The sequence below is a fragment of the Ptiloglossa arizonensis genome, chromosome 1, assembly GCF_051014685.1.
Source record: "Ptiloglossa arizonensis isolate GNS036 chromosome 1, iyPtiAriz1_principal, whole genome shotgun sequence".
Classification (NCBI taxonomy): Eukaryota; Metazoa; Arthropoda; class Insecta; order Hymenoptera; family Colletidae; genus Ptiloglossa; species Ptiloglossa arizonensis.
In genome coordinates this window covers 30794615-30814299 of record NC_135048.1, presented here as the reverse complement: position 1 = coordinate 30814299, position 19685 = coordinate 30794615, and the positions used below count along the sequence as shown (strand labels likewise).

At 36.7% G+C, this 19685-nt stretch overlaps 4 protein-coding genes across 14 annotated transcripts; 1 reads left to right on the top strand and 3 right to left on the bottom strand.

Annotated features, from left to right (window-relative positions):
- Positions 1–124: 124 nt before the first annotated feature.
- LOC143150779 (uncharacterized) lies at positions 125–5343 on the bottom strand. Of its 4 annotated transcripts, none has more exons than XM_076319291.1 (5): positions 5214–5343; positions 1638–3340; positions 1361–1534; positions 1138–1278; positions 125–1065 (listed from the first exon to the last, which is right to left on the bottom strand). In XM_076319291.1, exons 2-5 carry the CDS (start codon positions 3324–3326, stop codon positions 907–909), a joined length of 2163 nt encoding a protein of 720 aa, XP_076175406.1. In that variant the 5' UTR covers positions 3327–3340; positions 5214–5343; the 3' UTR covers positions 125–906. The 4 variants fall into 4 exon arrangements, with proteins under 4 accessions (XP_076175406.1, XP_076175416.1, XP_076175431.1 ...); XM_076319301.1 differs by lacking the exon at positions 5214–5343 and adding an exon at positions 5047–5175; XM_076319316.1 differs by lacking the exon at positions 5214–5343 and adding an exon at positions 3660–3789.
- Positions 3568–5368, bottom strand: LOC143150799 (phosphatidate cytidylyltransferase, mitochondrial). The gene is made up of 2 exons (XM_076319354.1): positions 5239–5368; positions 3568–5168 (listed from the first exon to the last, which is right to left on the bottom strand). The coding sequence occupies exon 2, from the start codon at positions 4769–4771 to the stop codon at positions 3656–3658; it is 1116 nt and encodes a 371-aa protein (XP_076175469.1). The 5' UTR covers positions 4772–5168; positions 5239–5368; the 3' UTR covers positions 3568–3655.
- A 300-nt stretch (positions 5369–5668) lies between these two features.
- On the top strand, positions 5669–15801 carry Csn6 (COP9 signalosome subunit 6). Of its 4 annotated transcripts, XR_012993193.1 has the most exons (8): positions 5987–6768; positions 6852–7135; positions 7201–7366; positions 7447–7640; positions 7717–7963; positions 10608–12788; positions 12884–13193; positions 13777–15801. XR_012993193.1 is itself a non-coding variant. In XM_076319358.1 (6 exons), the coding sequence occupies exons 2-6, from the start codon at positions 6537–6539 to the stop codon at positions 7855–7857; spliced, it is 1017 nt and encodes a 338-aa protein (XP_076175473.1). In that variant the 5' UTR covers positions 5669–5764; positions 6523–6536; the 3' UTR covers positions 7858–9164. The 4 variants fall into 4 exon arrangements, 2 of the variants coding, with proteins under 2 accessions (XP_076175473.1, XP_076175472.1); XM_076319358.1 differs by lacking the exons at positions 10608–12788; positions 12884–13193; positions 13777–15801 and adding an exon at positions 5669–5764 and having other exon boundaries at positions 6523–6768; positions 7717–9164; XR_012993192.1 differs by lacking the exons at positions 10608–12788; positions 12884–13193; positions 13777–15801 and adding an exon at positions 8557–9164.
- On the bottom strand, positions 8093–18885 carry LOC143150746 (uncharacterized). 5 transcript variants are annotated; one of them, XM_076319218.1, is made up of 15 exons: positions 18480–18885; positions 16869–18392; positions 13877–14073; positions 12943–13084; positions 12732–12828; positions 12466–12660; positions 12154–12306; positions 11790–12057; positions 11442–11717; positions 11163–11370; positions 10894–11078; positions 10516–10808; positions 10031–10270; positions 9382–9564; positions 8093–9264 (listed from the first exon to the last, which is right to left on the bottom strand). In XM_076319218.1, exons 2-15 carry the CDS (start codon positions 16997–16999, stop codon positions 9106–9108), a joined length of 2727 nt encoding a protein of 908 aa, XP_076175333.1. In that variant the 5' UTR covers positions 17000–18392; positions 18480–18885; the 3' UTR covers positions 8093–9105. The 5 variants fall into 5 exon arrangements, 4 of the variants coding, with proteins under 4 accessions (XP_076175333.1, XP_076175342.1, XP_076175326.1 ...); XM_076319211.1 differs by having other exon boundaries at positions 8094–9264; positions 16869–17012; XM_076319227.1 differs by lacking the exons at positions 16869–18392; positions 18480–18885 and adding an exon at positions 15913–16035.
- Between the last annotated feature and the right edge of the window lie 800 nt (positions 18886–19685).

Below are 19685 nucleotides of genomic sequence, written 5' to 3'. Positions count from 1 at the left end.
AATTAGGTTTAATCTTTTTTTGCGAATGTATATCAAGATGTTCAATATTTTTAGGTGGAGTAAAAAACTTTATTTGGTTCATTAAACAAATTGAATGTACATAATAGTTTTCATAAAAAGTATATTTAAAGTACACGTGGTGCAATCATAACTGTTTACACTGGACTAAAAATTTAATACATCCAAACATTTTTTTTATTATCACAGATAAGTTGATTCTGTGATACAAGAACAGAAAAGGAGAAGCGTATTTCGTTTTCAAAGTTCGTAGAATGTATGTCTTTTATGGTTTCATTTTCCTACTTATGTGAGGTTTGATTACTTACTGGATTACAGTGTTTTATGATACAATAGGTGAATATTACACGTATATATACATCACAGGCATGAAGAACGATCATTTACGAAGTATACAGTTCAATAGTGTAATGTACATACACAATACAGATTTAAATCGATATGGTTTCTCAGTAAAGACAATAAAAAAAAAAGTTATGTAAAACGCAGCTGTTCATACATATTTTGAGAGTAATTAATCGAATTTACACCATAATGCACTCTATATACATATACATATACATATACATATACATATACATATACATATACATATACATATATATATTGTGGAAATTGGTGTTTTCGAAAGGATGGTGTTTCATAATATTAATGTTAATACCACCTATAATTATGAACAATCAATAAAACCATTAAGCATTGAACAAGTGGAAAAAATTAATTTAAAAAAAAAAGAGAATTCGATTTCGTTGTAAATGAAAATCGAATTACCTCATTTGTAGTTGAAGGCACTCATTAGCAATATCGCTTACAGTGAGCCAAATTACAAATGTACACTGCGCAAAACTTATTATTTTCGTAAAATCTTACTAATTTACTATAATCGTACTAAATCTTTCCATGAGAAAACCTTTCGTCAAGATATTGTGCTTTGCTTATAATAGCATTCTTCTGAGTTTGATCAAACCGATTAATCTGTAAATCAATATCCCTGTCGAATGGTCTTCTAACTGTTTGCCCAGCTAATTTTGCTTCTTTCTCTTCTTTCTGAAATGTATATTCTATTCATTATTAATCTGTTAAATTATCTAAACCATGACTTCGTCAATACACAAATACCTTCTTTCTCTTTTCAAGTTTGCTCTGATGTACTTCTAAGAGTGATTTCTCGCGCTTTCTACTTTTCCCACCTTCAATTTCGTGAGTTTCTTTAGACGGCTCTCTAGTCGATGTTTTAAAATTATAAAACGCTTCCTCTTCCTAAAATGCCAAAGCATTTATAACTTTATTTGTAATTTTTAACAATCACAGGCAAAACAAAGAAAATTTATATCACGCTTACCCGTTGCCTCTGTTTTTCAGCTTTCTTTGCTGGAGTATCTGTCCAGCATGATCTATCGGACATATCTGGGCCTGTTCTAACGCGAAACTTTCGTGTTGTTAGTCCTAGATTACTGACCTGTGCTGGAGGTAATTCTGTCATCCATTCTTCTCGCTGATTTAAAGTACTATCGTCCTAAAATCATTTAGCATTATATTTTGTTTTTCAAATTGTTGGAAGTTGAAAAGAGAAATTGCCTAACACCCCAATCAGGTGTACAAATTAAAATTCATTTTACCTCGTCCTTTTGTTCATTTTTAATTTGTTGTGCTCTTTGCTCCAATTGTTTATACACATTGCTAGTTCTTAATGCTGGATGATCGGCAGGTAACGGGCCGATTGCGTCTTCGTTTTCAGACTCTGCTCGTTCTATTTCGTCATTATCAAAGGATTTTATGACATTTGAAAGAATGGGGCCTATGATTTTTGTTTTTGTTTCGTTACTGCATGTTTGTTCTAATAAATGGGGTGGTAACGCTGGACCAAAAATCATATCTGAATCTGCGTCGGAATCTTCTTGACTTAAATCATTTTGATCATTGTGACTTGTCCCATCAATGTCAAATCTTTCAGTTACATTTTGCGTATTATTCTCTGGCAAACAAGGTCCTATGAAATTTGTAGTTTTTACTGATTTTATGTTACTGGAAGAATCAGCTATTAATGGCGATGGTAAAATCAGTCCATACGTAGAGTATTCTTCAACAGCAGAAATTTCAGTTGCTTTTGGAGAATCGCAATTACTAAGACGCAAGGAAGGTTTTTCAATAGAACTAAAATTTTCTTCCTTACTATTTAAATCAACCGTCTTTTCTCTTGATTCGGGTTTGCATCTTTCGTCAACAATATTTATACCATCTTCCGTTATTTCCGTCAATATAGGTGATGCGATACCTAATGCGGAATCTGAAATGGCACCAGGATTATTATTACTGGAACCAGACGATATATCATTCTTCCTTGCATTTACCTTAGGCGAGCCTTCCGAGTGTTCGCTTTCTATCGCTTGCTTTTTCGTTGAATTTTCATACTCGTCGTTCGAATTTCTTTTTTTCGTCTTTGTCTTATGGTGCCTCGAAAATGAACACCTATTTCCTATATCTGAACCATCCGACAAATTTTCATCTGTCTCTGATAAAACATCAAATTCAGATAAGTCTAATTCTTTGTACTCTTGACTCTCTGTTGACAAATCTCTTTTTGTTAGTAATTCACTGTCAGTACGACCTTGTTCTGCATTTTTAGGTGAGGAAGGTTCTTGTAAGTGTTGATCTACATCTTCTTTTATTAACGCTCTTTTATGCGAATTGTGTCTTTCAAGTTCTCCTCGAAGTCTGCCATGATCCGATGATCTTGGTTTATGCGACTGGTAGCTTCTATCACGACTTCTATCGCGAGAGTGACGCTTGTATTTCTCGTGAGATTTGTTCCTATATTTGTCATTTTGGGATCTATCTTCCTCGTTTCTACTATGAGATCGTTCTTGAGACCTGTGTTTACGATGCTCGCCCCGATCCTGATCTCTGTATCGTTTTGTATCCCTTGTTTTACGTTTCGAGGATAAAGCAGAATTTTTTGAATCTATACTGACATCTCTTGCACTTCTGTAGTCTTTACTCTCTTCGCGTCTCGAACCTCTCGACTCATGAGTATGTTTTGAATATTTTGCAGCATGTTTGAGATCCCTATTATCTACGTCTTGCTCTTTAGAAGATCTATGTTCTCTTCTACTGCCGTCGTGCTTAGATTTTTCTTTTCTATCTTTATACTCTACGTCGTCATAACTAGATTTACATTCTGACTTTGACCTCAATTGTTTCCCTAGTTTTGCTTCTGGGTGAACGTTATCTTTGCGGGTAGCTTCAAAACGAAATCGTCGCCCGTCGTCGCTGTCCTGACTCTCGGAATCAGAATCCATTGTTGTCATGATTTAGTTACTCGCTGAAAGTATCACAAATTTAATTTTTGATAGAGATAAATTGTAGCATACACATAACAATATTTTGTAAGACATAACGTATATAGCGATGTTTAATTTTAAGTGCTAATCTTTCTAGTCTGCCAAATAAGTAATAGTTATAAACAATCTTAAGAATATTGCATTGTGTTTTGTTAAAGTATTTTAAAACATCAAGGCATTAAATAATACCTAAGAAAAACAGTCACAATTTGACTAAATAACTTTATTTAGAACACAGCACTATGAAACATTGTACATATGACAGAATTAAGGTATGATTAAAAGGGATGTAATAACTACTCTATGCGCTTGTTTGTTTCCTTTGACTGTGCTTCGTTTTTTACACTTTCTATTGTTCTTTTCATTTGACCGTGCTCTAGCTCTAATTTCGGAAATGAATTTGTCTGTGGACTTGTTTGTAACATCTTCATTATTTTTGATCCGCTATATTTAACAGATTTCATAAGTCCAGCAGTAAAAATTCCCTTCAGACTTTGCGTAATACTAGATCTCCATACAATTTGTTTCAAGCATTCTTCCAGTATCTCGCCACATTCAGGATCATATGCAATTGCACGCAGACAATCCTCTGTATCCTTTGATCTTGGACCCTGTGACCATGCTCTGACAAGTTTAATCTGTGGTGTTCTAGGTAGTTGATTCAAATGATGTATTTTTGTCTCCGGATTTGTATCTTGATGGCAAGTGACACTTGTTTCATCTGACTTTGGAACATCCACATAATTTTCAAAATGTTGCAAAATCGGAGTGTACAATTGTTTAAATTGTGCCAGTTGAGCCAAAACAATATTGCTAATTTTATCTTTATTTTCGCCAAAAGTCATCCGAAAATCACCATTATAGGATAAACTAGTTATAGTTTTGTAAAATTCAATTTCTGTAAAATGTTGTGGAAGTAATAATAATGCTGCATGTACGGCTGAATGTAAATTTTGTACCAAAGCTGTAGGCAGTTGAGATTGTTCACTTGGTTCCACTAATACTTTCACTGGCTTGTGCAACCTTCCTGCTAAATATAAATCGTTCCAATCTAATAAGTCTTCTATTAACGAAACTTCTGAAATCACTCCATATTTGATGGTATATCCTCCTGCCATTTTAACCAATGTATTATAATATATTTTAGAGCCCCAATTGTCTTGCACATTAGCAATTACTCTGTGTCCAAGAATCCTCAATGGCTGAGCATAATGCTTAGGATTAAGTTCTAAATTTTCTGCGTGCCATTGATTTGCATTACGAACAACAAAAATAAGATCCATCATATTGTTGGACTGGTTGTTTAATTGCTTGAATGCACCAGATCCATATGCAAAGCAAAACTTCATACTCTTCGGAAAACTTTTCAATATTCCTTTTAGCTGGTAGATTTCTATAAACTTCTCCATCATGGTGAAATATTAATAGTACAAGCAAAATCTTCCCCCAAGGAAAACTTGATACCTTTAATTCTGCATAATACTTCTTTACCGTCAAAAACTTCAAATAATTGTTTAGGTAATATCTTGTAATAAATCTTGTCTGATCATCAAAGGATTGTCTTTTTGTTCTTACGTAGATCTAATTAGGGTACAGTTGATTTTATATTTTGTCCGATTAAATATTATGGATAGATTGAAAAATCAGAAAAGTATAGTATTTGAAAAATATAATAAAGAAGCGGCACCTGACACGAGACAAATATTTTCCGCCTGATATCTTCCAACAGCTTTGGCAAGGATGGTCACAAATTTCTGGATATTTATAATCAACTGCACCCTTTATTAACCGAGATCCATTCCATCTAACCTAGAAATGCTTTTCGTGAATTGTGTAATCGTTACACATACTTACTTAAAATCGATGCAGTATTCTATACCGAAGATTTAATTAATTACACAGCGACACGAATGATAATCTTTAATTTACAATGAACAAGAATGAACCAACGTCAAATTGTACAATATCGTATCATGTATCGAACTCAGGAACGCATGATCACTTGAAGTAATCCGCTTCATATGGAACAATAACAAGGACCGCGAATTTTCTGTTTCGTAGTTTCGTAGAATTTGATCTGTCAATGGAGCACAGTAAATTAAATTTTTTCAACCGAACATTTAATTGTGTTTTTAAAATTATTTTTATAATTGTTTCATATAAATACCATGAATAAATATATAATTTCAAATCGCTTCTTTTCAAGAATATCTCGTTAAATCACTGTATCCAACAGTGATTTTACAACTTTATGATTAGATCCTAGTGTATTTTTCAGTACACCAGTCTGGTGCAGTGTGATACTAACTCTTATATGTATAGTTTACACCGTACTGATTTTTGATACGTGGACTAAAATGGTGCACACTAAGCATTTAATTCGACTGCGTTTACAACGAACAACGGTACGTTTACATTAAACGATCAAGTTATTATAAACTATGATACAAATAAAGTATATAAATGTATAACGTCTTATGTGCTTGACATAATCCTCTACAAATTTGCCTTTCTTTGCAAGATATCATTTTATGATTTATATTTTATTCAATTCGTATCAGCTATGTAATTGTTATGAAACACGAACGAATGCACCTAACCTTAATTTAACTGTCTTTAAAATACACGAATGTTGCAGTACTGCAAAGACGAGTAATACGCATATTTTGATTCAATATACTTTTTCAGACATATCTAGACGTATCGAACTAACTGGTACTAAAGTACTAATTTTGTACGCCATTATTTACACCAAGCGTTTGATAAGGATCAAGTAGTTGGTATGCGTATTAAACGCTCGGTGTAAACTGTCTCTACAAATTTATAGTATAGTTTACCTCACAAAGTCTATTTTGAAAGTGTATCGTGTAGATCTGCTTACAGATGAATGTGTGTATTTATATACGTATAAGTTTGACAGGCTGAATAATATACATACGATTGAACATAATCGCGGAGAAATGCATATCATGACTTTAAACTAAAATTTTTTTTTCGAACATCTGTGTTACTTAAGGAGGTACACTGATAGTATCATAACAAAAAGATTCAGTTTCGTGTTGATTAGATATTGTATAAAGATTCCGAGTGATATTCTTCACGAGGTATCGCGTGGACTTCAATTAACGGTTTTATATACGTTTCGTAAATTACAAACGAACAGAACAATTAAATATTATGGAGGTTGACGAAAACAATGCAGCGGCTCCAACGGAGACACCAATGGAAGTCGATGATGATAATTCTGAAAAAAATCCTACCACATCAACGAATCCTCCCAGTACTGTCAAAGTGATGGCATCCTCGGGCACTGTTGGATCTGTTTCTATCAGTCTCCATCCACTTGTTATAATGAACGTCAGTGAACACTGGACTAGGCTTCGTGCTCAAGAAGGAACAGACCAATTAGGTATATTTTTAAATTGTTTTCAATTTTTTTTCCACAGTGCGTATATTTTATTAATTTATTTAAACTGTTAAAATACATTCCAGTATATGGAGCACTAATTGGTAAACAAAAGGGACGTAATATTGAAATTATGAATTCCTTTGAACTAATGTTTACATGTATCGGAGATGATGTTATAATTGACAGAGATTATTACAACACTAAAGAAGAACAGTTTAAACAAGTTTTTAGTGAAATGGACTTTTTGGGATGGTATACGACAGGCAACATGCCCAATGAAAGGGATATTAGAGTACACAAACAACTTTGCGAAATCAATGAAAGTCCTGTGTTATTGAAACTTGATCCAAGACCAAAAACTACTGATGTATGTACTTATGCTTAATGTTTTCTAATACTTACATTTTAATGAAACTTCATTATTCTTTATAGCAATTACCCGTTTCTATGTATGAATCAGTGATTGATTTGGTTAATGGAGAAGCTACAATGTTATTTGTTCTATTAACTTATACATTGGCAACAGAGGAAGCTGAAAGAATTGGCGTTGATCATGTAGCAAGAATGTGCAGTAATGATCAAGGGGAGAGTTCATTGGGTAATATTATGCATGTTTATTTGTTTTCCAATGCCTAAAGTAATAAAAAGATAAACTAATTTTAATCTAACAATGTACAGTTGCTGAGCACTTAACTGCACAGCACAGTGCTATAAAAATGTTGCATTCAAGAGTAAAATTGGTTCTCAAATATGTACAAGCAGTACAAAGTGGGGAATTAAAAGGAAACCATGAAGTTTTAAGAGCAGCTTGTTCTTTAGGTCACAGATTACCAGTTTTAAATAATCCCCAATTCAAAGCTGATTTTTATAACGTGAGTATGCACAGTGCACTTTTTAAAGTAATAATTTACTTACACGTTTAATGTATTAAATTATTAACTTTTTCAGCAATGCAATGACTTTAGTTTGATGACCTACCTTGGTATCATAACAAAAGGTTGCAATAATATGAATCAGTTTGTTAACAAATTTAATATTTTGTACGATAAACAAGGTGTGGGTCGCCGTTTGCGAAGTCTTTTTTTGTAATGAATGAATAGAACCCATTGCTTTTTTTAGAACCCGTCTTTTTTTCTCCTTAAATTATGGTAAATACTCTCGGAATTTGAAGAATTCAGAGCACTAAAGTTAATTGGTGAGTAAATTTAACGCTCTAACAGATATTGTACTTCTGACAAAATAAAAGTAAAAAATCGATTACATTATTGTACTAGTTGACATCTAATTGAAAAAGATCTTAAAATCTGTTACTTGAACAGATAAGGATATCAAATTCTATTTCCATGATATAAATTTATTGATACGTGCTTTGTATTTATACTTTTCCCAGTACACAACATACATATAAAGAATTTTGAAACACGTTATACATAATATTGCTCAAAACAAAACGTACACTGAGAGTATACAAGTTGTAGATACAGATACACTTACACGTTTTCGTAGTGGAAGACGTCTTATAGTCGATACGTTTTTTCTTGTAAACTCTTATACTTTCAGAGGCCACGTTACTTTCTCCTTATACATTTCATTTTTATTATTTACATAATTTGTTTTGTATAAATTATACTTGATATAAAAAAGCGGCCTATAAAATACGACTAAAAATCTTTTTCTAAAAATCTATTCAGTTATTACATATGCTTTGACCCGACATATATAACGACTTATAAGTATTATACTGTACAAAATATAGTGTAATATATTGTGCCTCATTACTTATTGCAGGTAACTGTATCAAGTTACGTATCTTATATAAACGTAAATCAGAATTGACTCTTTGTGTGGCTAATCTATTAAACCTGTATAAATTCCATTGTGACGAAAGTGACAACGTTTCACCAGGAAATCATAATACAGTTATTCGCGATATTTCGCTACAACTGTATCAACGTCTTCTTTGTTTGACTTCACTCGTATAACATATTTGCTAAAAAGTATTGAAATTTCAACTTCTATTTTAATGTATTCTTTTGTACACTGAATTGTGCGGCTTTGTTTGATATTGCATTGATATGAAACATTCAAACCACAGAGATCGATGTTTCTAGATTGACTCGTACAAATCTTCAAAAACTAAAGGTTTCTGTAACTGTTACCCTTCTCTCATTGAGACATTTATTATAGTCAACCTTTATAGTAGATTTTGCTCTCACCAATTGTAAAAGAGGCGCAACCATTTGTTTTGCTTCTTTGGTAATCATTTTATGTATTCAATAAGCTGTCTTCAATCATGGTAGCGAGTACATCTACCAAAACAGACAGCATTGAGTCGGGCTAAGGACTTGGTTTATCCATACCAATTATTTCCTCGAATAAAGTATTTCTTCCTTCTATTCTTTCTTCAATTGTTTGTAAGGCAAATCGTAATGTTGCCGCGGCTAAATCGCCGACCGACCAATGCCTATCCATGAGAACTCTACTCACAGTATCTAACTGAAAAATCATTTCAAAGTAAATAAAATATATTTCTCTATTTTATATATTGTGGATGTTACAAACTTGAAGTTTCCCATATCTAAATAATTAGTATGGTGTTAGATATTACACTACCTTAGATAAGCTTGGATTTCCTGCAGTGTAATACATTAATTTTGGTACACCTGCTAAAGAAGCGGCAAGCCACTGAATAACAAGCTTCAATTGGGGATCTCCTTTTAGTCGGGATCCACATCCCCAATTACCAGTAGCAACAGGTAATAATCCACCTGCCTGAGGACTACTGTCTCTTGGTATCTAAAAAGTTGTGTTAGTAAATTTGAAGTAACCTAATTATAATGATTTTGTCTCGTACGATGCAAAATAGTTACGATTGAAAATACATTTTAGTAACTATATAAAATTGGCTAATTTGGAGCAACGTTATTGTGGAAAGTATGGAAAGTTATATTAACACAAGTTAAAAATCGATTATAAAGTGTACAAGTAGAAGACATCAGATAGAATGAGAGACAAATCATTAGTCATTAGAGGTACGACTAAAATACCTTAAATTAGAAGCATATATGTTTGTTATCCATCATGCAATGAGTCGTTAATATGTAAAAAATCATCAATCTTTAATGCTTTTACCAGAAAGCTGGAACAGTTAAGCTTTAAGAGTACTTAACAAGCAACGGCTCTGGCGAGTAATTTGTGGTATCGGTTCATGCATTACATTTACGGAACAGAGTTTACATATGTGTAAGACAAGTTTGCTCACGTTAAATGTAACATGCGATTCGAATTCTTGCGCAAGGTTTTCCATTACAGTTCCAGATGCGCTTAAAGAAACAGGATTAGATAGATACACGGTAGTTTCGTCATCGACCAATGTTTGAAAAACTTCGGATGTAAATGTTACCGTCCTAAGTTTTCTACGTTGGATATCCTTTACCTCTTTCGATATCGTATGATTATTTAAAGCGTCTTCGTAATATTCTACGCCTTCAGACTCAGAGACCTGCGTATCGTAATGATCTGATGAGACTTGGCTATGTATAAAAGATTATCTGGGGGAGCATTAGTTTTTAGTTTGTCTCTCATTCTTCGTTGATACAATAATTGTGAAAAATAAAAAATTGATAATCAATCTATGTGCTTTCGATCTATTATAATATTATTCTTTTTCTTTTCTTGCAACGCTATTATTCCAATCAGATAATTTCAATTAATAAAAAAGAAAAAAAAAAGCAACTTGTTTCTTACTGATTGCTGTCTCCTATTTTTCTGACGGGCTAGCTCTAAACTCAAACTTCTCACGGCCAAAGCTAACTTATGCCTTTGATTTGCGTCGACAGAATCAATAAGCGGTTGAGGTTCGCCCTCTTGAACTGGAACACCAGCAAATGATTCACTGAGGGCTCTCTTTAACAATGAGCCCGCGAATCGAACTACTGCCCTGTCTCTTGCATCTAATTCACGAGATTCGTCCGCCGCTATGGGATCTTCCAACCATTTCGCTAGTTGCTCGTAAACTTCTTCGAGCTCCGAACAAAAATCTGCATGTACGAAGATAAGTCCAATTCATTTATATATAGAAACTAACGAAACATGTTATCTATAATGATGTTCCGTAACACTTGCCAGAATTGTATTCGGTACTGAAACTGTATTTACTACTAGCGCTTGTATCCCTTCTTTGAAGCGTAGATTGATTCTGCCGAAATCTACCTAGCCATTTTTGTTCAGCCTCCAACGATTCTTTCAAAAACTCTTCGTCCACGGTTTCGTCTCGTAGAACGAAACCTCTCGAACCTCCTCTCTTTACCCTACAAATAATCCACGCGGAGACACTCGTAATCGCAGAAACTTGTAAACGTTAAATTTCACAATATTTACGTGAGCTTTCTTACTTAATGTCTTGATCGTAAACATGACTTCCGGACACGCTAATGCCTACCGCGTAGCTACTCTCACCGGACGATGTATTTGACGAAGTAGCTCCGGTAGCTGTACTCTCCCGTTTCAAAGCATCCCTTAGACGTTGAGCAAAATTCCCTCTTCTCTCCGGGGTATCCAATTGACCGCTGTAGCGTTTACTGAATTTCTGTTCTTCTTCTTCTACAAATTACAACGTGTAACAGCATCACGGTTTCAGAACAGTTTGTAAAACTGTCGAGAGTGTCGCCTACCGGGATCTTCGTCAATGATATCTTTCGCGCTATGAAAGCTATCCGTGCTCTGACTGTTACAGCTACTGTAAACCGACATCTGACCGAGCGATTTTCGCGTAACCGGTAAAACTTCGCCGCTCGATCCGAGAACGATAAACCGGCTCCTTCTATTGGTACAACTTGCGTCCTTGCACATCTTATGAGGACTCGGTGGTCTCACAGATTTACCGTTTGGCCTGGTACGAACTTCGGTTAAAATATCGTACTTACTCTGTTCGTTCAACTTTGATTTCCCTGAAACGAAAAACAGAATCGATAACAATTTCTCACGACGTTTAATTACGTTCGGTCGAATTTTTGCTGCACCTTCTTTGCTCATGGACAAAGCTTTGTCTTCGCCTTCCGTCTCCGGAGGAGTGCTGCTGAAGCTCTCCCCGATTGGTGATAATCTACGCGAACTTACTGCTCCGTCTGGATCTAATTCCGATTTGACAGGATCGGTGGGACTGTTCGGGACGCGTCTTTGCCGAAATCCCAGCAGCGATTTGTTCATCTCCCGAAGTATATTGTCCTCCTCGAATTGCGACAGGGGCAACCTCGAGTAATCCTCGGGGTCGATGCAGCACACTGTCACCTGCGACGTGTCGAAGAGAGTATTGTATCCGAATCGAGAACACGTTAAACAGAGACCAAACAGAGTCGAGATGAACGATGAACTCCATTTACTCACAACGTTCGGCCTCGGTAGACCCTCGAACGTCGCTCTGTTGCGTGGATCGTTTATTCTAGATACGTGTCGAACTCCTTCGACGATTAATACCTCGTTGTCCTCCAGAGACTCGACCGATAGTATCGCCGCGAGCATTTCGGGATGCGTTGCTATCTGAAGACAACAAACAAATTACTATAATTTTTCGTTGCCCGTTCGGTCGCGTCACGGTGCACCCTTCGATGTTCGGATTAGCATTTCTTTTCATCTCGTGTCCACTACGGACTGTACTCGGATCGAAGTTACGTTTCGCACGCGGTTTCAACTATTTACATGTACAGTTTCTTGCGTAACATCACCGTCAAGCACGCCGCCGCCAAACTTCGCGCTCGCGAAGCAAACGCGCAATACTTTTGTTTCAGGCTCGATTCGCTCTAGACGGCCCTCGTGGCGTATCATCAACGGACAGAGGGGAACGTTGCTTTCCAACCAGTCCTCGATGGTCAGCCATTGTTTCGATGTCATCACCTGAAAATCATGGAGGAACGTTAGAAACGGGAGGATCTTCAACGCGTGTGGAGTAACTTTGCGCAACACACCTGTCTGGAGATCACCAGCTTCCCGTCCAGCGCGTTCTCCGTTTCGAGATAATCGTAGTAGTGAAATATACTCTTCAGTTTCGCTTTCTGTCCGTTGCTAGAAACAACCAAGTGTTCGTAACGTAATTTCTCTGTTCGTTTGTTTCGTTAAGCATCTTCAACGTTTGAAGATTACCGCTACTCGTTAACCGTTCGGTCTGATTCTCCTTACTTGTGAAGATGCTTGAAGAAATTCGTGAAATTGAAGTCACGCAAGGTCGGATGAGTTTTCGCGGTTCTCTTTGGATACGTGGAGAAGAACGCGTTCGCGATCAAAGACGAAGCGAAGGCGTAGCTGTATTCGACGCAGTCACCTACGGCATAGGGTACAATATCGTCTTCCTCGGTGTCGTATTAAGTGGTTACGCCAGGGTGACCGGCTGAAAAATAAAAGTAGCCTTTGGAAATTCTCTTTGAAGACGGGTATGTAATTTTATCAAATGTTCATCTATTAGCTAAACCTACGTATACCGGCTACAAATCTACTTCGTTTTATCGAACAACTTTTATTTGCGACCAAGTTGTGGTCGTGCGGAGCCCCTTGGGAAGCTAGATGGGAAAGGTGGTTTGTTCATCGATCGCATCATTGTTCGTCTATTTTTTCGTGAAATGACAATTTAGTCGGTATTATTTTCTAAAGACACTCCAAAATTCAAGGAACGGTGAAGAATTGAACGAAGACCGATTTAATTGTTTATCGCATCAAACTTGCTCTTTAATAATTTTTTTTACGGTCGAAGAAATAACAAATAATTCTGTGCTAATTCCTGTTGTGAAACTAACGTTTTTCTATTTTAAACGATTGGATATATTTTCCGCCAGTCGATCGGGTCTTTCTCAAGGCGCTCTACGCGATTGGCTGTAACTTTTGCAGAGATAAAAATTTTTAAATAAAATCCAATAGATTTGTAACTTAGCATATGTAGTTTTAAGTGATGGACAAACATTCGACAAACTCACATACCCGTCTTCAAAGAAAATTCCCAAAAGCTGCTTTACTTTTCAGCCCGCCACCCTGGCGTAATCCCACGAGGCAAAGCAACAGAGGCTCGTAATCGCGGTCAGTTCTGTCCATTCTGTACAAGCGGAGAATCAGTTCAAATCACCTTGCTGCTGAAGGCTGAAGTGCAAGCCTTGCGGTGGTTTGCAAGACCTCAGAGCTTTTGCTCTTTCCACCATCCGCGGTATCGTCTTAGCGAGGACCTGCTCACGTTCCGCTGAGTCGAGATCATTGTCGAGAAACGTCGCCAATCCGGAGAACAACTCAGGATCTTGCACGTCCTCTTCGGGATCGAGGCTTATGCTGAAAGAAATCGACACGTCTTGAGCGTACACCGTCAAAACCAAGAACACGTACAAAACACGTAAATTACACGGGAGACATATGATATACAGTGCTGGACGAAAGTATTGGCACAGCATCATTGTTCTGATACAAGTGCTTATAACTATGAAACAAATTGATAAAAAGGAGAAATTTTTTAATACATTTATTTATTTATTATTCTAGATTATTATTTAACAGAAACAGTAATATAAATAAAGTGATATGCGAAATAATAACAAAAACATATTTATTGAGCGTTTTAAGCGTGGACAAAAGTATTGGCACAAATGATTGAAAGTACTTAGAAATTAAAAATTAATATTTGGTTGGCCCTCCATTCCTCATGATAACTTCCTTCAATCGTTTTGGCATTGAAGTTACCAATTTTTTTGTAAAATCCGGCTCTATATTGTTCCATTCTTGTAAAATAATAGCTTTTAATTGGTTTTTGTTTGTTATATTATATTTTCTAATTCTTTTTTCTAATTCATTCCAAACATGTTCGATGGGATTCATGTCTGGACTCTGGGGTGGGGTATTTAACGTGTGTGCGGTATTGTAAACGATCCATTGTCGTACAATATAGGCAGTATGTTTTGGATCATGGTCTTGTTGAAAATAAAAATCACGCGGGAGATTTAATTTATTAGCACTTTTAAATAAGTTTTCCTTTAATATATTTAAATATACATATTTGTCCATAATCTCATCTATGAATACTAATTCGCCAACCCCAGACGCTGCAATGGAACCCCATACCATGACTCCACCTCCTCCATGTTTCACAGTGGCTTGTAAATGTTGTGGATCCATTTCCGTATTTGGCTTTCTCCAAACTAATACTCTGCCATCTGATTTAAATATATTAAATTTACTTTCATCTGAAAATAATACGTTATTCCAGAATGTGGGATCCTTTTTTATAAATTCTTTTGCAAATTCTTTTCTCATCTTCCGATTCTTCTTGGATATGTATGGTTTCCTTCTTGCGACACACGCAGAATATCCCGCATCTTTTAACACTCTCAGTATAGTTTTCGAACTTACTTCTTTTTGATTTTCTTCATTTAACTTTGCTCTAAGTTGCGATGAGTTTAATTTACAATTTATTTTCACTTCCTTTACAATTTTCCGTTTTTCTCTAACTGTTAACTTTGAGGGACGTCCACTTCGATTCCTACTTTTGAAATCTGATTGATTCTCAAATCGTTTTACGACACTTCTAATAGTGAATCGACTTCTATTAACACTTTTTGCTATTTCACTATAAGATTTTCGCATTTTGTGCAAATTTAATATTATTTTTCTCTCTTCACTTGTAGTTTCTTTCCCTCTTCTTGACATTGTTGCTTGTTATATTTCCTATGTTGCTAATCGACTGAACTTAAGGATGACTGTTAGAAAAAATGACTATCAGGGAATCCCCTACCTATACCATCAAGTAACAATCGGATTTTTTTCCGAGAGATACAACTACACTAAATTTTGTATAATGTGCCAATACTTTTGTCCACGCTTAAAACGCTCAATAAATATGTTTTTGTTATTATTTCGCATATCACTTTATTTATATTACTGTTTCTGTTAAATAATAATCTAGAATAATAAATAAATAAATGTATTAAAAAATTTCTCCTTTTTATCAATTTGTTTCATAGTTATAAGCACTTGTATCAGAACAATGATGCTGTGCCAATACTTTCGTCCAGCACTGTATATACATATATATATAAAATGTGGGTGATTGTTGTAAACAGGTGTGACGCATTGGGGTACATCGTTTACGGATACTTAGAAATACTTTTGATCGGATACCTTTTCAATATGCACTGTTCCTCGTATCTTTTTAACAGCATGTAGCAGAAAAATTGAGTTCGTTAATATCTCCGCGAGGGAAAAGTATTAGTCTGGTTTTAAATTGAAATACGCATTAGTATGTGGAACGATGATCAGTCGGAGCTTGAATATCGTGGGTAGAAGACATATGTTGTAATATATTCTGTGAACTCTCCGAGGTACACGGTACATGGTGTTCGAGAGACGGTTTGAAACATTGCGGATCTATAGTACCGACTAAACCGAACAAAAAATGCTCGGTCAATATAGATCCGGCGATCAATGCTTTCGCGGTAAACAATTTTCTATTTTAATGGTGCTAGTTATCTTATTTGCGTTTGTTCGTTGCTCACGGTAGGAATACCGAGATTTATCGAATTAATATTCTCACCGATAGTATGTTTATGGACATTGATCAACGAGTTGAGCGAGTAAATCCTGTAAATATTTATACACGAAAGCCGTACGATAAGATAATCTAGGTTCCCTGTTTTCCTACGATGAGTAATGAGTAGATGCGGATAGATAACTCGCAATACATTATTGTCGTAGATAAAAGCTGTTTACTCTGAAAGGATTGATCCGCGGGCCTGTGTTGTTTAAGAAGCATTTTTCGTTCGGTGTAACGAGTACTACGAGCACGCAAAGTTTTGAACCGCTTTTCGAAGTCATTCTGCATAAAGCGATAACCTCGTAAAGCGTACAGCATCGAATGCGTTTCTCGGCACTCGTTGCAAAACCGCGCAGGCGCAAAATGTCTGCCCACCCCCACTCTTTGTTGTGCCCAGGCCTCAATGCGTAGCGTCTAACGAGTGCATAGAAAACGGCCACGGGCCTTGGGACTTTTCGCGCCTCGTTGGTTGCACGAGTTCGCTATATCTCTTCTATCCGCAACAGGCACGTCGTTAAGTAAATTATTGTTCGGTCGCACTTACTTGCACATGTCGTGCAGTCGTTGCATCGCTTCCAAGAGCTCCTCAGAATTTCTAGAGGTGGCTGCCCGATCCAGTTGTTTCACCACGGCTGGCCACCATGGCAGATCACAGGGTAGCATCACCAGAGCCATTCTGATCGCCGATCTAAGGATCGAAGAAACCCGGGTACGATCCAATCGTTCGTTCGCGTGTTCGGGAGAATGTAAATGAATAATTAATAAAAATCAGACGAGGCGAACCGATTGTCCTTCGAGCGTGTACCGTGTTTCTATTTTCGTACGTCCTTTGTTCGTATCGAATTATATAGATTTACGCGCGAACGAAACACAAGTTATTCGAGATGTTTAGCATCAATGGCATAAATACCGGTGCGCCTCGCGTTACACGCAAGAAAATAGATCGTCAGTCGGCGAACCGAATTTCAGATGGGAAATCTTCCTTGGCCCACGATCAGTTTCACCGAAGCGATCTATATACACACTGTGCGTAAACCACCGTAGGTGGGACAAGCGTGTACGCCAGCCAACAGCTGGACACTTGTTGTACGAATCGTGTACCAACCACGATCACGATTATACATAGTTCAGCCCAAACGTGCTGCGGTGCGTGAAATGAAATTGTTCGTCATACTTTTTCGATATATTCGAAATATATAGTTTTATTTAATCGATTGTTTGCTTTGGCGTTCCTTTTGTTTTCCATAGTTTGTGTTACAAAATTCGATAATTTAAACAAATAATCAACTATTTGGTAAATTATTCCCCTTTAGACGAATGTTCTATTTTTAATCATTGTAATTTTAATTATCTCGCCTGTGCCTTAATCCATAGGTGTACGTTATCTGCGAGCATATGCTTCCGAACCGAGCGCAAGTAGTGCAAGTTTAAAACAGGCGCGGGAGGTCTAATGATTCGTCGACAAGGGCGTACCTTTACGCGCGAATTGTCGTGTAAAAATAGCTATTCCATAGTTATGATCGTGAAACTGGGTCTCACGGGCTGTGTAGCTCGGCACCCTTTGTCCCTTGTATAAAAATGTTGTATTGTTCGAGAAGTCTCGAAGATTTTCTCAATTCGTAGCCCAAAGAACCTCTCACAAGCGATTATTTTCTTTTGCAGTTGCTTTAGACGATCCGAGAGAAAAATTTCCCACCGATAATCTTTTCCAGTATTATTCTTTCATCGGTGTTTGAACTAATAAAAAAAACTAACGAAACTATTTTGTTATTTGAAAATATCGTTATTCGAAGAAAGAATTGAAAAATTCCATTCAACTCGTTGTGAAACGATCGCATGTAATAGACCCACAATATGTTCTTTTCGATTTCTATTTTAAATAACGTCCGTCTAGGTCTGGACAAATGTCCGATGAAGGGGTGAACGAATGAATCTGTGGTGCCCACGCGGGTCTCGAAACTGCTCTTGCGCCTGGCAGAAGGGGTTGTCTGGTCTGGTTAGTAACCTCTCGACACGAGGAGAGTATAATTAGTTTCTCTCTAACGAGCCGGCTAGAAAACTATATAGCCTGCGAAAGTTATTGTAGGTAGATAAAGGGAAGCGTCGCACGCGAGGCACGGCCACGGCCCCTCTAAACTAGAATTTACATAATCACCTATTTCGCTCGATACACGTTGTCGATCAGCTGACGTGATCGAAGCGTGAACGAAGAAGTCACATCTTAAAGTGTGCCATTGCGTCAACGAACACGCCGCACATCGTTCGCGGATCACTTGTATAATTTTAGCTTAGTCTTCGAAACGTAGAAAACACCGGCATAGAGACGAATTCGATGGCGATCTCTTTCTCTAATCTTACGACGATTATCGACAGTAATGTTTGCGATCGTTTGGTACGATATGGTTAGAACGTTTGATCACGGTAAGCTTGACGCGCGCGAAGTTGTCGAATTGATCGGCACACGATGTTGAGAGGAAGAACCGAATATACATTCGCGAGTAGGTGGCACAAAGCGGCGAAATGTACCACCGTTAACTACTATCGTCGTCGCGCGCACCCGATCGCTGGCTTTCCCTTTACTTTGTCTACGAGCCGCAACCCGCGGTTGGCGTTGTACGCGCTATTTATAGAGCGGCGCCGGCGCCCTGCCAAACCCTATATAGAATTTTTGACAGCGAGCTTGTCTGTAACTCTCTGTTGAATATGACGACTCTTCGTGGTAACCGTTAACGCTTTTACAGAAAAGACCGATACACGGTTCATGTTCGCTTATACGTTGTTATCGAGACGACGATAGTACATCCCCGATATCCGTGAAACAGCTTTCTACTTTCAATCGATCATAGATATAAAAGTATTCTGTTTTATCGACCGTTAGAAAAGAAAATCAATTGTGACGCTCAAACAAGATGAAAGATAAATGTTGCAAGATACAATTTTAGCGGACTTTTGTCTTATTTTATTTGACGGTATAATTGCTTGGCAGAAATAACCGTGGAGATAGAAGGAACTTTAATCGCATTCATCTTTATCTTGCATCGGGTCTTCATTTGCAGTATTTTTTTAAATTAATAGATTCTATAGAATTTTAAATGATATATGGGAACGAGTTTCCTGCGCTTACTACTTTCGTTTACCGACTTTGGTAGTTTGATTCAATATAATTCTTAGAATCATTGTTGTTAAACGAAGAGGTCGCTCCAAACTGCTGATATTTGACAAAGTCGGTATTTCAGATCGTGAATACTTTCGCTGGTATAAGAAAGAATTCAAAAGTATGCTGTTCGACATAAGCTTTTAGTGCAAACTGCGAAATAAATTTAAAATCGTTTCACTAGTTGTAAATACATTGTTTTTAGTA